Source organism: Trachypithecus francoisi, unplaced genomic scaffold, assembly GCF_009764315.1.
Source record: "Trachypithecus francoisi isolate TF-2019V2 unplaced genomic scaffold, Tfra_2.0 Contig01558, whole genome shotgun sequence".
NCBI lineage: Eukaryota > Metazoa > Chordata > Mammalia > Primates > Cercopithecidae > Trachypithecus > Trachypithecus francoisi.
Genome location: NW_022681440.1, coordinates 3,263,463 through 3,282,987, shown reverse-complemented (window position 1 = coordinate 3,282,987; position 19,525 = coordinate 3,263,463). Strand labels below are relative to the sequence as shown.

Below are 19,525 nucleotides of genomic sequence, written 5' to 3'. Positions count from 1 at the left end.
AAATCTTGGGACCTGAAACTCTTTAGGCCAAAGGGAAAAATCAAGCTGGGAACTGGGTCTCGAAAACCTTCCTCCCCCTTTTCGGTTCCTAAATAAGGTGACTACAAGATGAAAAGCTACACACTTCCTCATATTTTTTCCCATAAAGATATTCCTAGTGAGCTGCAAGATCATTACTTCCAGGTGTTTCTGTTCAAATGTCACCATGGCAATGTAAATTGATAGCTTATCTTTATAGCTGCAGTTACCCCCTTGCCCACCAGACACAAATGCGTATCTGCTTCCTCCACGAACCCATTCGTCTGTGTTATCGTATGTAAAATCCAGTCAGATTCCCTGCCTTTTTCCTCTGCCCCATTCATCTGTGTCATCTTACGTAAAAAAATGCAGAATCACTGAGCCAGACAGAGGCATGAATGATGATCTTCCCCTACCCCCGTTACATGAAAATTGTGTATTTCTCAATATCTTGCCCTTTCCCCTTTAAATGTAGAGCCCTCAAAATCATCTTCCGAGAAGGACATAGACCTGTCTCCCCAGCATGCATCGTTCCCTTTGGCAAATAAACCTCCTGAAATGATTGAGACTTGTCTCTTCACTTTTCTGGAATGACAAGGACATGGAAGGTCTGACAGAAGGGGGAGTTCAGGACAGGGATGATGTGTTCAAGCCACAGTACGTGTTTGGAGCAGGAGCCTGGGAACTTTGGAATATGGATTAAAAGACGAGTCTGAAAAGGCGAATGGGGACACGGTGTGGACAGCATCAACTCTGCCTGTTATACCCTGTGGGCTTCCAGTGATTTCTAAACAGGGCACAGCAGGACCAGATTTGGAACCCAGGTTAATGAATTACCTGAGGTTTTATTCCAGAGAAAGATTTTAACTAAGAAAAAATCTAGCAAACTAGATTTTAACTAGGACTTTTAAATTTTGGAGGCAAAAATAAATAAATAAATAAAATACATTCAAAGACTCATATCTTTATTTTCATGCCAGACTCCCATGACTAGCTGATCAATGTAAATGCTGATGACTTTGGTGGGCAACTTAACATGTGCAGTGTACATTGTGATGCTTCAAGTTCCAAAGCACACGCTATCTACAAGCGATGCCTACAGACATATGGCAAATCAACATGAAACATTGTCTGGGCTAAGAAATGAAGAGTCAGTGACTTACACAATTACAGCAATGCAGGTACTCTCAAGACTTGGTATATATTTATTCAGAATGAATGACATTCATATTTATTTTGTTTCATATATCTATGGAACTGAATGTTGTATTTCCTAAATGCTTACCACAGAGAGTAAGAGATGATGTTCAAACATCCTGAGCACTTTAGTTGAGTGGGCCTGAAGCAGGCTGAGGCCTCTGAGGGCTTTACTGAGGACGGGGCTGAGGCCTTTTGTAGCAAAGCCTAGAGGAGCTGGGGCTGGGAGGCTCTTGGGATTCTCTGGACAGTGAATATTTATCATCTGATGAAAATAATTCAACATTTTAACAACCATTGTGAACATACACCTGAACTGTAGCCCTGGATATGTGTCTTGAAAAAGCAAAGCTCTTACTACTTTCAACACAAATTTAAAAATATCTATGGAAAAACATTTTGAACTCTATTATTTCTCTGTTATATTCTTTGGGACAGTAAACTGTAGACAATGCCATGGTCGAAAGTTAACTACAAGGATCCCCTGGAGAAGAATATGCCACCTTTACAACAGTAAAGAACATGATGGTCAACTCTGCAAGAACCTGGTTGGAATCTCATGAGCCTTTTAAAAACTATCACTGAGACTGAGTTGACTAGCAGGAGGGAATCCTCTGAGACATTTCTTCAAAATTGCTGTGACAAAGAAAGGCCTTACAAACAGGTGAGTGAATGCCAACTCCACATAATTTGAGACAGTTTGAGGAAACCAGATTCTGCACGGGGGCAAGAGGAAACTTGCCCAGGATCTAATCATCACAATTTTCAGTGGTTTGCCACATTCATCTTTTGCTACGCTTGCTCCTCAGCCATTTTGGAACTCATCTCTGGATTCATTCTGAGCACTCCACTGACACTCGGAGGCATTTGAGTTATATTTCCACAAGGGGCATGGATCCCCAGGGAAGTCCGGCAGCTGCTGGAGTCAGGAAGTTACCCTCCTCAGCCTGGATTCCTTCTTTCATTAAGCAACAGCTTTGCCATTCAATTTCAGAAGCTTGATTCAGATCATTAAGAGAACAAGCAATGTAACCTGTGCCTTTGAAGGTTTCCTGGTTTCCCTACAGGTGTGACTGACCTATGGCTTCCCTACACTATCATGTAGGTAATTGCTTGGGGAGCAGTCACTGCAGCAGCTTACCAACTTGGTCACAGCAGCAGACCAGCGGGGGAAAGGCCAGACATCACGACTAGTTGATCAATGTAAATCTTGAAGACTTTGGTGGACAACTTCCTAATATGTACAGTAGACACAATCATGCTTACCGTTCCAAAGCACACCACTACCTACAAGAGGTACAGACGGATATTTAGGAAGTAAACATGAAACACTGTCTGCAGATTTGGCCAACGATATTGCCTGCATGAGACAGAGAACATGAAGAATAAGAGCAGTTCAGGGCTGATACGCTGAAAATAAGAGCAGTTTAGGGCTGATATGCTGAAAGCCAGAATAAGTTCTTCCTCCACATCACAAAAATATAAATTGCAGGCCAGGCGCGGTGGCTCAAGCCTGTAATCCCAGCACTTTGGGAGGCCAAGGCGGGCAGATCACGAGGTCAGGAGATAGAGACCATCCTGGCTAACACGGTGAAACCCCGTCTCTACTAAAAATACCAAAAGATTAGCTGGGCGAGGTGGCGGCGCCTGTAGACCCAGCTACTCGGGGGGCTGAGGCAGGAGAATGGCGGGAACCCGGGAGGCAGAGCTTGCAGTGAGCCGAGATCACGCCACTGCACTCCAGCCTGGGAGAGCGAGACTCCGTCTCAAAAATAAAAATAAAAATAAAAATAAAAATAAAAATAAAAAATATATATACACACACACACATATATATAAATATATATATATATATAAATTGCAGGAAGACAATTTACCAAAGGAATGATAACCTACCTAAATGTTTATATTCTTCAAGCATAAGAACTTAAAATTTACCAGTCACTGTCAAGTATTAATTTGTTTTAAATAGCTGTGATTTACCGAATACCATTGTTGGCACCCAGTTCTCCAATGTCAACCACATTTCGAAGTTTAGAGAAAGGAAGGATTTAAAGTGGTTTTATATGTAACAGCAAACATTTGACGTGCATTAATATTTCAAACACACAACTTTAAAATAAATCAATACATGAAAGCGCATTGAATTAAAATTCTGGCATTAACTCAAACATTCATGTATTCCATTAGTGTGCGTGGGATTTTTGTTCATTAATTTAACATCTCTGATGAATAATATTTCATATCTTTCTTCAGAAATTTATTCTCTTGTTTCATCATTAGTAAGAAATTACCCCCAATATCTACTCAAAATAATTACAACTAAAATTTAAGTGTATTTTTCCTATCCTTACCAGATACCCAAAAGCTGTTCAGAATGAATTTTTACCTTTATGACTTCTTCATATACTGAGAGAAACACAATAATCATGCCTGTTTTATCATCTTTGATGAAGGTCAATAGGGTGGGGCTAAGAAATTGTCATTACATGGCCAGCCCAAGAGAATTGATGTGGAGTACAGTGGACCAGGACAGTGGCCTGTCAGATTTCTGCTTGGAATAGGCCAGTCTGAGAAATAAAGCTGTGACTAAATTACAGCTATCCAAAAAAATTTCTCTTGTCATTAGGATTTTTATTTCACAAAAATAACTCACTGTCCACCACCCCCCATTAAAATATGTTCTGATTGTAAGTAGTGGGAGCAGTATGACAAGTTGGTGAAGAAACAGAGTTGTGAAGACTGACGTGAAGCCAAGAGCACAGCAGCTTGTGCTCACATCCTGGTTCTGCCATTTGCAAGCTGTGTGGTAACAGCCACAGCCCTTCATCTCTCCATTTCCCGCATGTGAGATGAAGCTTCTTTCCGTTCTGCCATCCAATAACCCCATGACATCCAGGAGGGATTCTCTGGGTAATTTTGTCTGGCCCCATTTGCAAGCAAATTCTAAACACTTCATCAGTTTCTAGAAGAGATTGTTCTGATCATCTTCTTTGAAAATGCTTTTTTACAGAAATATTATACAGACACAGTATTCTTTTTCACTAATGGTCATCCATGCAAATACGTAGCTTTCCAAATTCCTGATTTTCATATAAATGAATCATATGGTTTATGTTTTTTTTTTTTTCCTTTCATGACATATTGTGAGAGTCATCTATGTTGTTACATGTAGAGGTAGTTTCCATGTTTGTTTAGAATTCCATTGTACACATCTACTATGGTTAATGAACATGTAGGTGACTCACAGTGGTTGACAATGGTATTTGCATCTCCTGTGGACATTCTCTGTACCGGTTGTGCGTAGCTACTCATTTCTGTTGGACACATGCCTGAAATGTTTCTTATATTCAGCTGGATGGTAAACCAGTTTTCTAAAATAGTCATATCAGTTCAGATTTCCACCAATAGTGCAAAAAAAAAAAAAAGTCGTTCTGTTCTTTATGTTTTAAAATTTGGAATTTCAAGCTGTTTGTTTTAGTTGCTTTGGGCTGGAGAGGCATTGAGTATGAGGAAGGTCTCCAGTATGGCGAGCTCCCTCCCGCTTCCCGGCCCTGGACAAAACCCTTGCCCCACTTTCTTCCATTTGATTAGAAATCCACCATGATTCTGCAAGGTGGACGTGATTATTTCTATTTTATAAAACAAGGTAGCAAGACACACAGGCAGAAGGGGTACTGGCTAATCACAAGTACTTAATGAAAAGTGCAGAGTAAGAGTCCGCCGCTTGGAACGCATACATGGACACTTTTTCCAAAGTGTTAAAAGCTCTGCCATTAAGACTCTGCAAGAATCTTTTGTTCTAAGAGAAATTAAAGTAGATATTTAGGAAAAGTGGTTATGTGTTTCTGATTTGAATGAGTTATATTATTAAAAACTATTTTCTCATAGAGGTTTAGTGGTTTTAAGAATTATTTAGGGCCAGGCGCGGTGGCTCAAGCCTGTAATCCCAGCACTTTGGGAGGCCGAGACGGGCGGATCACGAGGTCAGGAGATCGAGACCATCCTGGCGAACACAGTGAAACCCCGTCTCTACTAAAAATACAAAAAACTAGCCGGGCGAGGTGGCGGGCGCCTGTAGTCCCAGCTTCTTGGGAGGCTGAGGCAGGAGAATGGCGTAAACCCGGGAGGCGGAGCTTGCAGTGAGCTGAGATCCGGCCACTGCACTCCAGCCTGGGCGACAGAGCGAGACTCCGTCTCAACAAAAAAAAAAAAAAAAAAAAAAAAAAAAAAAAAAAAGAATTATTTAGAGGTTATAAGACATTTCACTAATTTATTTTGATTGAAAAAATACTTCATGAGTCCATACCTACCTAATAGTTCCCTCAAGTACAAGAGAGTAAGGGATGACCACTGCCATGGAAACAGGCAGGAGGCCCGCATGGAGGTTTCTGGACACTCTGCAGAGCAATAGTCTGTGGGGCCTTTTTTTTTTTTTTTTTTTTTTTTTTGAGACGGAGTCTCGCTCCATCGCCCAGGCTGGAGTGAGTGGCGCGATCTCGGCTCACTGCAAGCTTCGCCTCCCGGGTTCCCGCCATTCTCCTGCCTCAGCCTCCCGAGTAGCTGGGACTACAGGCGCCCGCCACCTCGCCCGGCTAGTTTTTTTTTTGTATTTTTTAGTAGAGACAGGGTTTCACCGTGTTAGCCAGGATGGTCTCGAACTCCTGACCTCGTGATCCGCCCGTCTCGGCCTCCCAAAGTGCTGGGATTACAGGCGTGAGCCACCGCTTCCTGCCGTCTGTGGGGCCTTGAGGGGAATAAGAGCACTTGATTTCCTCCATTCCTTCCACTAAACGTAATTGAGCACTTTCTAGGTTCAAGATAATGGTTACTATTTTTCACACTGTTTTAAAAGGAGAGGCAGCCATGCATGCCACCAGAATCCAGGTAGCGTCCTAGATAGAGCTCTGGAAACTGCATTTCAAATTGCAGAAAATGTGAACATTGGAGAACGGGGAATGCATATGGGAGTTTTATCTAAATTAGAATAACCTGGGAACATGAGGCTTTCAATAACTCAAAATGCCTTTCTAATAACATGAAAGTCTCCATTTGGTATAAAGTTCTTCATTTTAATTAAAAGGGAAAATCAATAGTTATAGGAAACTATAACTTAAAAACAAGCTAATTATTTGTGTCAACACAAGTTTTATTGACACGGTCAGGGTTTCCCTTGATTTATGAGATGAATGTTCCCTATATAAATTGGAATTTTATTACAAACACTTACTTTCAAAATGATTTATCAGTTACAAAAAATCAATGGGAATTTCATTTTGTGAAAATTGTAATTTTATAAATAGTCAGGTAAACATATGTAAAACTGGAGCCCAACACTTCGATGGCGATTTAGTAGTGAGGGGGCCCTCATGGTTCAAGATTAATATATTTTCAAAAAATTTATCTTGTAGACATTGAAAACGTCTAGATGATGGATTGTGCTAACAAGGCACTTCATTAATTATAATTAATGATGGAGGCAACATATAAAGAATGGGCTCAATTTTCAGCTGATTTAAAGAAATAATGTGTCCTGCATAAATCTGTCTTTCAACCAGAGCCCAATATACACAGAAGATACTGCAAATACATTGTGGTTTTTTTCCCCTGCATTTTCTACTTCTTTTGTTCACAGTGCTATTTTAAAAGTGAATAGATTTTAAGAGTAGCAACTGTAGAACAGTTTTACTTGTCAATCAGCCTTACTACTGCTTCTGGCATGACTTGATTATATGATTGCAGAGGTGAAAGTCAAAGAAGAAAGTGTAAGACTCAGAGAATAAAGAATTTGGAGATGAAAGTTAAAAATATAAGGGAAGAGTAGAAAGAATATTTTATGTTGGTTGTCATTTATTTGACCAAGAAAAGCTTCAAGTTAAAAAGAATACATTATTTGTTTCTGAGAAGTTACACAATTCTGTGTAAGCATCATACGCTGGATAACAAAGCAGTTTCTCATAGAAACAGACCACCAGGGGGCTCAACTATAGCTTAGGAACCACAAAGGGTTTCCTAGGAATTCCAAATCCTCAGCAATCATATCAATCCAAGTAACACTGATGGAATTTTCGTGTTCTCACAAATGACCATAAATGATAAAGGTGACTACAATAATGTTAAAAATATAAAATATATGCCAAGAATAAAAATGTATGTTCTTTTTAAAATGTTCTTCTCTGTTTTATATATATATATATATATATATATATATATATATATATATATATATATATATATATATATATATATATATATATATATATATATACACACACACACACATACATATATACACACACATATATATATCATATATATGATTCAGGTTAAATATATCATATATATGATTCAGGTTGTTTGACAGAACATTTGGAAAGATAAGAAAATAACAAAATAATGTTTACATTAGGTAAGTTTTCACTAGTATTGTTGTTGTCTTATTAGTTCCCAAGTATCAATTGACTATGCTTTTTTGTTTGTTTTGCAATTTTTGTTGGCAAAAGTAATATCAGGTTTTCCCTCTTTAATGTATTTAGTTGAGATAAAAAGTACAACACAATCTGGGCTTCCTGGTTTTCAATCTCAGTACAGACAAGGGGAAGACTCAGCTGAACAAATGTTTTCCCTGCGTGACAGAAGGTTTCCCATTTGCCCTTTGAAGGAACAAACTTGAGGATCTTACTTGCAAAACATCAGGACAGCCCGGTGTGGAGGGGTGGCCACTGGATGGCTGGCAGGGACTCTGACAAGGGCCCATCTCATCCTAAGCCGTTGCTCTGTCTCCAGCTTTTGGTGTCCTTAGGTTTGTTCTAGAATCGGCAAGAACAACCACGCTGGACCTTCCATTCCTTGGTGACGGTTCTGCCCTCTGGAGTCAGAAAAATACTCGCGGTGCCTTTCTGCGTACTGGGCACCATGCGCCCTCTAAGCTCCCTCCCATCCTCCTTCCGATGGGTCTTGTCATCTTCCCGGCTGGTCTCTGGTCCTTCTTCTTCTTCAGAGGGTGGCGTCTAGTACTGAACCTAACCTTCCACAGGCGGCGCCTAAACGTGGTGATAAGCATGAAGTCCCCTGTTCAGTAAGGCCCATGTGCTAATGAAAAAAGGTAACTTCATTGTACCGTGTTGTCTTGGAGGTGAACTTCAAACTCAGCCTTGAAATGTGTCCTAATACATTACTGTTAAGCCAGGCTTAACTCTCCTGATACCTTCACACCTTTTAACCGTTTTAGAATTAAATGCCAAATTTTTTACTCCTCTCTCCTTATATATACAATTAAAGTATGTGTGTGTGTGTGTATATATATGCATACACATATACATCTATATATATTTATATATTTATTATATAAATCTAATTTAATTATATATAATTACATATACTTTATAATTTAAGTATAAATGTTTATACTTAAATATATAATTAAGCATATATTATACTATATATAATTATGTAATTATAATTTATACTTCTATAATATATAAAAGAATGAAGTGTATATAAGGTACATATAGTTTAATTCTAGAATTCAATTGTGTTGTTTATATAATTTATATACTCTCTATATAATACTTTTATTAATTTTGTATTTTTTAAACTTTTAAAGTCAATGTCTGATCCATCTAAGTGATTGCTATTTTCAGCCAACCAATAAGTGTCTTATATCTACCATCTTGGAGAAGCTTCAAATTTGATATTCAACTTTTAACCTTTCTTTCAATTACAGATACAAATCCCAAGTTCACTGATCAGGTTTGAGAAACAAATACTTAGAAATTTTTCTTTAGTTCAACGCTGTTCAATTATTGAGAGCTCTAGGAAAAGATCAATTAACATTTTGAGACAAATCTGTAAATCAACCTAAGTAACTATATGATCAGTCCATCGGCATTGTAAATATTGACTGATGGTTATGTTAAATCAGGGATGGGATGGATATATCCATAGATGTGGATCAGTGTAGAGGAAGCGCAGATAGAATTTACCTACCAGACCACATGGAGTCTTCCTCATTCACACCCACCCAGTCTCAGTATGAGCCCACCTCCCACCACCAATATGCCCATCCCACACTTACTCCATTCTAACTGCAGCCAGAGTATATGGCCACCACAAGACAAAGGCAAATACAAGCAGGTATGGAAAAGGAGGATCAGCCTGGCCTGGCCCCAGGCGAAGGGAAAGTACATTTAGTTTCACTCCAATAAAATTTCAGGGCAGCTTCTTTGCAACCAAAGGAGATCAAGGTAAGAATGTCTGGCAACATCAGAAGGCATGGTGAGATGGAAAATGTTCCTGATGAAGTCTAAAATATATTTTGGGGCTGGGTGCGGTTGCTTACGCCTGTTACCCCAGCACTTTGGGGAGGCTGAGGCAGGCAGATCATCTGAGGTCAGGAGTTCAAGACCAGCCTGGCCAACATGGCAAAACCCCGTCTCTACTAAAAATACAAAATTAGCTGGGTGGGGTGGTGTGTACCTGTAATCCCAGCTACTTGGGAGGCTGAGACAGGAGAATCACTTGAGCCCAGGAGGTGGAAGTTGCAGTGAGCCAAGATCACACAACTGCACTCCAGCCTGGGCAACAGAGCAAGACTCTGTCCACTGCCCCCCTCCCCCAACAACAACAATAACAAACATATATCATTGAAACCAATTTGCCCCTGGATTCTGAGGCAGATGAGTTCTGTGTGCATCATGTGCCCCGGGCATTGGGTGGCAAATAGAAACTGCTGGTTATGATGTGTGCTTCTCAGCACACTCTGTGTTTCGTTCCTTGCAAATGACCCTTGTTTTTCTACTGGTCATCCTGAAGGAAACAATGAAAGCAAAATGGATTTTAAAATGTGTAAGATAAGAGATATTTAGACCAGTTTGTCAAAAAATGACTAGAATCTCCAGCAGGAGCTATAATGAGTTCCCTTTGCATTCTGACTTTCATGGGAGTTATTTACAAACTGCAAACGGTCTCTCTGACCTACTAATTCCTGGAGCATGGAGGATGCTGTCATTTCTCTGGCACTGCAGGGCTTGGTGTCCTCTCTTGCACGTGGCAGGTGTTCAGGGAATGCTGCCTTAATGGGGCCAACATTCTCATCATCACAATGTGGGGAAAGTTTAGGCAGCTTGATTGGAAAGGTCTATTATTTTCAAGCACGGTCATGTTATTTTAATTTGGAAATCAAAGTGGAATGATTTTCAGTGGACTGCTTAATAAATTCAATAGTTTTTTTGCTGTATTAATAAGGATTACTCATTATGAGAAACATACAGGAAATGATACAACACGATCTACGTATAGACCTTAGAAACGAAAGAGAAAAAGAACATTTCATTACCAACCTCCCTCCTCATGACTGTAGACTCCCCATTTTGCTCCGCTGCAAGAAATCCAGAATCTTTCTTTTTAAGGTTCACTATGTGTAAATTACTGAATCAGGCATTTATGCGGTGTGAAGGCCTTTAGGATTAAGAGTGATATCACAATATTTTTTGTGCTTTTTCATGCAACCTATACGCTACAGCACTCTTAGCATGAAGAGAAATGCAATAGCCAAACTGCTGTGGATATTTACAGATTATGTGTATAACAATTAAAATAAATGATAATAAATGGCTATTGATTAAAACTGAGCAGTTGTTCCAGTATAACAAGAAACTATACATGTCCTGTATACTCTGACAATGATATAGCTTTACTAGTAAGTTGCCAGCTGTTGACTATGTGGTTTCTATAGATAGCTGTGAATAAAGGAATTAGAAGCCATTTTCAAGCTATTTATCTATCACACTTCTAAAATTTCATAGCTAGAAAGGATCAAGATATATTACGCTCTTTTTTTTTTTTCTTATAAGATGGAGCATCCTTACCTTGGAACTGAGCGTTAAATCCTTTGCGTCGATGGTTGCTGTCAGAGGTGAAATGGAGTCGTAGCCAATTCTTGCTACTGATAACTGGAGAGGGGAGGTTCATGCCAGTTAGCCTAGAGAAGAGAAAGAGGAAAAAATATCTCCCTTGTAAACCAATAGATCAAATGTCCTGTATCAAAACCACCTTAAAATCTGATTACTTAAATCCTTCATCTTGAGATGCTTAAAACAGAGGCCATGTATTAATTGACTTTGAACCCCAAAATGATCAAGATAATTTCATCTTTTCCCAAATGTACATGCTAAATCCCTTGATGCAATGAATATTTTCAAAAATATTTGATACTTTGATTCTCCTTTATTAATGGTGAATGCAGGAGAAGGTATTCTTTTGATCGCTTAGTTCTTTTCATCAGGACCTTAATCACAATGAATCAGAAAAAAGGAAAAGAAATAGGCAAATGATAAAATTCTGCCTTTTGTTACTTGAAGACTTAGTAATTTTTTTTTTTTTTTGAGATGGAATCTCACTGTGTTGCCCAGGCTGGAGGGCAGTGGTACAATCTTGGCTCACTGCAACCTCCACCTCCTGGGCTCAAGCAATTCTCCTGCCTCAGCCTCGCGAGTAGCTGGGATTGCAGGCATGCACCATCATGCCTGGCTAATTTTTGCATTTTCAGTAGAGACAGAGTTTTGCCATCATGGCCAGGCTGGTCTCTAACTCCTGACCTCAGGTGATCCACCTGCCTCGGCCTTCCGAAGTGCTAGGATTACAAGCGTGAGCCACCACACCCGGCCACAAGACAGGAATTCTATTTAACCTGAGTGAGACTCCAAAAAAATTTTCTCATGCTTGGTAGCATCCTATATTCCCAGCATCCCATCTGCAGGACTCACAACCTGGGCCATTCTTCCAAAGTAAAGAAGAGGACCATTTATGAGATTGATGACAAGAACTGCAGAAGAGATTTGCAAGGGAATAAAATTATGTTTTAGGAAAGCAGTGCATTAATCTTTTAAAAATAAGATGCAATCAATTTCTGGTTAAGCTGTTTAAAATATCCAGCTCCCTTTATAACGTGCAGTTTAGTTGTCAGAAACAATCATGTGTTTTATTTCTTACTATTGAAACCCTTGTGTGCTTACGAAGGAATAAAAACATTCTAAGATAGTGAAGCTCCTGCCTGTTAGAGGCGCAATAGTTAGTTTTTCAGTGGCATAAACCTCACTGCATTAGGATGCTTCTGATACAGGATTGCGTGCTGGCTCGACTTTGCACCAGGTGAGGCACCAGAGGTGGATCATGCTTGTGAACCTCAGTTTTCCATTGTATACACTGGGCATGAAAATACCTATATCAAGGAGTGGAAAGAGATGATACGGATGCACATGTAAATGTACCTCAAGCACATTCTCCATGTGCTCTACAAGTGGTTATGCAGTGAATGATTATTTTGCATCTTGGTAACCAACTCTATTTTCAGAATGATGCTTATCCGGGTAGATGATCTGTGAGGGTTTAACCAAATTGCCTCTAGCAGGAACTTGAAGAACTGTGGTGCTGTGTGTGGGCCTGCCTGAGAGCACCGCAGCTGCTTGGTAAAGCTGGGGATCTCATTTCTGTGCAGAGGATTTGCTACGAAATGGGTCACCTGTGTAGAGAGCATTTCCCTACTTATTCTATTACCTGCAGGAAGCAGCACCAGATGAAATACACAGTCAAGCTGTCTGATGTCAGGGTGCTCTATTCCAACTCTCAGGTTTAAAAATGTACAGGATCCACTTTAAGCTAAAAGCCAAATCTTGACTGTAAGCAATTGCAACAGTGTTTATGCCCGTGTTTGAAATAATCTTCTGTAAGAGAAGTACACTGCTCAGATTTGCCTATTGACTTGGATTTATGTAGTACTGGCTGGTGACAGCTGGACACAGCTGACTCCAAGGCACATTTAATCACCTTTTTCTTTGTTTTTCTGATGAGATTATGTTGCAAATTCTATAGGCCACATACTTATTTGCCTAATACTAAGAATGTCTAAAAAATTAGATTCAAAAACCCCACAGTCTGTCCAGCTCACCTGTACTTATTGAACTTACATGTACTTTAAAAAATCATTGTGGCCGGGTGCGGTGGCTCACACCTGTAATCCCAGGACTTTGGGAGGCCAAGGTGGGTGGATCATGAGGTCAGGAGATTGAGACCATCCTGGCTAACACAGTGAAACCTCGTCTCTACTAAAAATACAAAAAATTAGCCAGGCGTGGTGGTGGGAGCCTGTAGTCCCAGCTACTTGGGAGGTTGAGGCAGGAGAATGGCGTGAATCCGGGAGGCGGAACTCTCAGTGAGCCGAGACCATGCCACTGCACTCTTGCCTGGGTGGCAGAGCGAGACTCTATCTCAAAAAAAAAAAAATCATTGTTTTCTTTGTATATTAAAAATTACAATAATTATTTTTTATACACACAGATTACACATACAAAAAATGTTAAATGCAGACATAGAAAATTTAAAAACTACAAACACATATACTCTGAAATTAAGCACAGAAGCAAGACTACCCTTTCCACATCAGATACTATTCCAATGTACAATATATACATAACTAATAGTACCCAAAGCTCTCAAAATACTTCACTGATATGTATTCAACCCCCGTAAGTTTCTATTTCATACGGTGATATAAGACCATTAGTACAGAGGGGCGGAGCAAGATGGCCGAATAGGAACAGCTCCAGTCTCCAACTCCCGGCGCGAGCAACACAGAAGACCAGTGATTTCTGCATTTTCAACTGAGGTACTGGGGTCATCTCACTGGGGAGTGCCGGACAATCTGTGCTGGTCAGTTGCTGCAGCCCGACCAGCGACAGCTGAAGCAGGGCAAGGCACTGCCTCACCTGGGAAGCGCAAGGGGGAAGGGAATCCCTTTTCCTAGCCAGGCAAACTGAGACACACAACACCTGGAAAATCGGGTAATTCCCACCACAATACTGCGCTTTAAGCAAACAGGCACACCAGGAGATTATACCCACAACTGGCTGGGAGGGTCCCACAGCCACGGAGCCTCCCTCATTGCTAGCACAGCAGTCTGCAATCTAACCGCAAGGCAGCAGCGAGGCTGGGGGAGGGGCGCCCGCCATTGCTGAGGCTTAAGTAGGTAAACAAAGCCGCTGGGAAGCTTGAACTGGGTGGAGCTCACAGCAGCTCAAGGAAACCTGCCTGTCTCTGTAGACTCCACCTCTGGGGACAGGGCACAGCTAAAAAAACAACAGGGGAAGCAGCAGAGGCCTGTGCAGACGCGAACGACTCTGTCTGACAGCTTTGAAGAGAGCAGTGGATCTCCCAACATGGAGGTTGAGATCTGAGAATGGACAGACTGCCTGCTCAAGTGGGTCCCTGACCCCTGAGTAACCTAACTGGGAGACATCCCCCACTAGAGGCAGTCTGACACCCCACACCTCACAGGGTGGAGTACACCCCTGAGAGGAAGCTTCCAAAGGAAGAATCAGACAGGTACACTCGCTGTTCAGCAATATTCTATCTTCTGCAACGTCTGCTGCTGATACCCAGGCAAAAAGGGTCTGGAGTGGACCTCAAGCAATCTCCAACAGACCTACAGCTGAGGGTCCTGACTATTAGAAGGAAAACTATCAAACAGGAAGAACACCTATACCAAAACTCCATCAGTACGTCACCATCATCAAAGACCAGAGACAGATAAAACCACAAAGATGGGGAAGAAGCAGGGCAGAAAAGCTGGAAATTCAAAAAATGAGAGCGCATCTCTCCCTGCAAAGGAGCGCAGCTGATCGCCAGCAACGGATCAAAGCTGGTCAGAGAATGACTTTGATGAGATGAGAGAAGAAGGCTTCAGTCCATCAACCTTCTCAGAGCTAAAGGAGGAATTACGTACTCAGCACAAAGAAACTAAAATTCTTGAAAAAAGTGGAAGAATTGATAGCTAGAATAATTAATGCAGAGAAGGTCATAAACGAAATGACAGAGATGAAAACCATGACACGAGAAATACGTGACAAATCCACAAGCTTCAGTAACCGACTCGATCAACTGGAAGAAAGAGTATCAGCGATTCAGGATCAAATGAATGAAATGAAGCGAGAAGAGAAACCAAAAGAAAAAAGAAGAAAAAGAAATGAACAAAGCCTGCAAGAAGTGTGGGATTATGTAAAAAGACCAAATCTACGTCTGATTGGGGTGCCTGAAAGTGAGGGGGAAAATGGAACCAAGTTGGAAAACACTCTTCAGGATATCATCCAGGAGAACTTCCCCAAACTAGTAGGGCAGGCCAACATTCAAATTCAGGAAATACAGAGAACGCCACAAAGATACTCCTCGAGAAGAGCAACTCCAAGACACATAATTGCCAGATTCACCAAAGTTGAAATGAAGGAAAAAATCTTAAGGGCAGCCAGAGAGAAAGGTCGGGTTACCCACAAAGGGAAGCCCATCAGACTAATAGCAGATCTCTTGGCAGAAACTCTACAAGCCAGAAGAGAATGGGGACCAATATTCAACATTCTCAAAGAAAAGAATTTTCAACCCAGAATTTCATATCCAGCCAAACTAAGTTTCATCAGTGAAGGAGAAATAAAATCCTTTACAGAGAAGCAAATGCTTAGAGATTTTGTCACCACCAGGCCTGCCTTACAAGAGACCCTGAAGGAAGCCCTAAACATGGAAAGGAACAACCGGTACCAGCCATTGCAAAAACATGCCAAAATGTAAAGAACATCCAGGCTAGGAAGAAATTGCATCAACTAACGAGCAAAATAACCAGTTAATATCATAATGGCAGGATCAAGTTCACACATAACAATATTAACCTTAAATGGAAATGGACTAAATGCTCCAATTAAAAGACACAGACTGGCAAACTGGATAAAGAGTCAAGACCCATCAGTCTGCTGTATTCAGGAGACCCATCTCACATGCAGAGACATACATAGGCTCAAAATAAAGGGATGGAGGAAGATCAACCAAGCAAATGGAGAACAAAAAAAAGCAGGGGTTGCAATCCTAGTCTCTGATAAAACAGACTTTAAACCATCAAAGATCAAAAGAGACAAAGAAGGCCATTACATAATGGTAAAGGGATCAATTCAACAGGAAGAGCTAACTATCCTAAATATATATGCACCCAATACAGGAGCACCCAGATTCATAAAGCAAGTCCTTAGAGACTTACAAAGAGACTTAGACTCCCATACAATAATAATGGGAGACTTCAACACTCCACTGTCAACCTTAGACAGAACAACGAGACAGAAAGTTAACAAGGATATCCAGGAATTGAACTCATCTCTGCACCAAGCGGACCTAATAGACATCTATAGAACTCTCCACCCCAAATCAACAGAATATACATTCTTCTCAGCACCACATCGCACTTATTCCAAAATTGACCACATAATTGGAAGTAAAGCACTCCTCAGCAAATGTCAAAGAACAGAAATTATAACAAACTGTCTCTCAGACCACAGTGCAATCAAACTAGAACTCAGGACTAAGAAACTCAATCAAAACTGCTCAACTACATGGAAACTGAACAACCTGCTCCTGAATGACTACTGGGTACATAACGAGATGAAGGCACAAATAAAGATGTTCTTTGAAACCAATGAGAACAAAGATACAACATACCAGAAACTCTGGGACACATTTAAAGCAGTGTGTAGAGGGAAATTTATAGCACTAAATGCCCACAAGAGAAAGCAGGAGAGATCTAAAATTGACACTCTAACATCACAATTAAAAGAACTAGAGAAGCAAGAGCAAACACATTCAAAAGCTAGCAGAAGGCAAGAAATAACTAAGATCAGAGCAGAACTGAAGGAGATAGAGACACAAAAAACCCTCCAAAAAATCAATGAATCCAGGAGTTGGTTTTTTGAAAAGATCAACAAAATTGACAGACCGCTAGCAAGACTAATAAAGAAGAAAAGAGAGAGGAATCAAATAGACGCAATAAAAAGTGATAAAGGGGATATCACCACCAACCCCACAGAAATACAAACTAACATCAGAGAATACTATAAACACCTCTACGCAAATCAACTAGAAAATCTAGAAGAAATGGATAATTTCCTGGACACTTACACTCTCCCAAGACTAAACCAGGAAGAAGTTGAATCCCTGAATAGACCAATAGCAGGCTCTGAAATGAGGCAATAATAATAGCCTACCAACCAAAAAAAGTCCAGGACCAGATGGATTCACAGCTGAATTCTACCAGAGGTACGAAGAGGAGCTGGTACCATTCCTTCTGAAACTATTCCAATCAATAGAAAAAGAGGGAATCCTCCCTAACTCATTTTATGAGGCCAACATCATCCTGATACCAAAGCCTGGCAGAGACACAACAAAAAAAGAAAATTTTAGACCAATATCCCTGATGAACATCAATGCAAAAATCCTCAATAAAATACTGGAAAACCGGATTCAGCAGCACATCAAAAAGCTTATCCACCATGATTAAGTGGGCTTCATCCCTGGGATGCAAGGCTGGTTCAACATTCGCAAATCAATAAACGTAATCCAGCATATAAACAGAACCAAAGACAAGAACCACATGATTATCTCAATAGATGCAGAAAAGGCCTTTGACAAAATTCAACAGCCCTTCATGCTAAAAACGCTCAATAAATTTGGTATTGATGGAACGTACCTCAAAATAATAAGAGCTATTTATGACAAACCCACAGTCAATATCATACTGAATGGGCAAAAACTGGAAAAATTCCCTTTGTAAACTGGCACAAGACAGGGATGCCCTCTCTCACCACTCCTATTCAACATAGTGTTGGAAGTTCTGGCTAGGGCAATCAGGCAAGAGAAAGAAATCAAGGGTATCCAGTTAGGAAAAGAAGAAGTCAAATTGTCCCTGTTTGCAGATGACATGATGGTATATTTAGAAAACCCCATCGTCTCAGCCGAAAATCTCCTTAAGCTGATAAGCAACTTCAGCAAAGTCTCAGGATACAAAATTAATGTGCAAAAATCACAAGCATTCTTATACACCAGTAACAGAGAAGCAGAGAGCCAAATCAGGAATGAACTTCCATTCACAATTGCTTCAAAGAGAATAAAATACCTAGGTATCCAACTTACAAGGGATGTAAAGGACCTCTTCAAGGAGAACTACAAACCACTGCTCAGTGAAATAAAAGAGGACACTAACAAATGGAAGAACATACCATGCTCATGGATAGGAAGAATCAATATCGTGAAAATGGCCATACTGCCCAAGGTTATTTATAGATTCAATGCCATCCCCATCAAGCTACCAATGAGTTTCTTCACAGAACTGGAAAAAATGGCTTTAAAGTTCATATGGAACCAAAAAAGAGCTCGCATTGCCAAGACAATCCTAAGTCAAAAGAACAAAGCTGGAGGCATCATGCTACCTGACTTCAAACTATACTACAAGGCTACAGTAACCAAAACAGCATGGTACTGGTACCACAACAGAGATATAGACCAATGGAACAGAACAGAGTCCTCAGAAAAAATACCACACATCTACAGCCATCTGATCTTTGACAAACCTGAGAGAAACAAGAAATGGGGAAAGGACTCCCTATTTAATAAATGGTGCTGGGAAAATTGGCTAGCCATAAGTAGAAAGCTGAAACTGGATCCTTTCCTTTCTCCTTATACGAAAATTAATTCAAGACGGATTAGAGACTTAAATGTTAGACCTAATACCATAAAAACCCTAGAAGAAAATCTAGGTAGTACCATTCAGGACATAGGCATGGGCAAGGACTTCATGTCGAAAACAACAAAAGCAACGGCAGCAAAAGCCAAAATTGGCAAATGGGATCTAATTAAACTAAAGAGCTTTTGCACAGCAAAAGAAACTACCATCAGAGTGAACAGGCAACCTACAGAATGGGAGAAAATTTTTGCAATCTACTCATCTGACAAAGGGCTAATATCCAGAATCTACAAAGAACTCAAACAAATGTACAAGAAAAAAGCAAACAACCCCATCAAAAAGTGGCAAAGGATATGAACAGACATTTCTCAAAAGAAGACATTCATACAGCCAACAGACACATGAAAAAATGCTCATCATCACTGGCCATCAGAGAAATGCAAATCAAAACCACAATGAGATACCATCTCACACCAGTTAGAATGGCAATCATTAAAAAGTCAGGAAACAACAGGTGCTGGAGAGGATGTGGAGAAATAGGAACACTTTTACACTGTTGATGGGATTGTAAACTAGTTCAACCATTATGGAAAACAGTATGGCAATTCCTCAAGGATCTAGAACTAGATGTACCATATGACCCAGCCATCCCACTACTGGGTATATACCCAAAGGATTATAAATCATGCTGCTATAAAGACACATGCACACGTATGTTTACTGCGGCACTATCCACAATAGCAAAGACTTGGAATCAACCCAAAT

At 40.3% G+C, this 19,525-nt stretch overlaps 1 protein-coding gene across 1 annotated transcript in view; it reads right to left on the bottom strand.

The window, feature by feature from the left end:
- The window catches only part of CSMD1 (CUB and Sushi multiple domains 1), a 2,074,981-nt gene that overhangs the window by 793,019 nt on the left and 1,262,437 nt on the right, over positions 1-19,525 (bottom strand). The window contains exon 6 of the mRNA XM_033177634.1: positions 11,085-11,197. Coding sequence (XP_033033525.1) covers positions 11,085-11,197 — 113 coding nt within the window. The remainder of the gene's footprint in view (positions 1-11,084; positions 11,198-19,525) is intronic.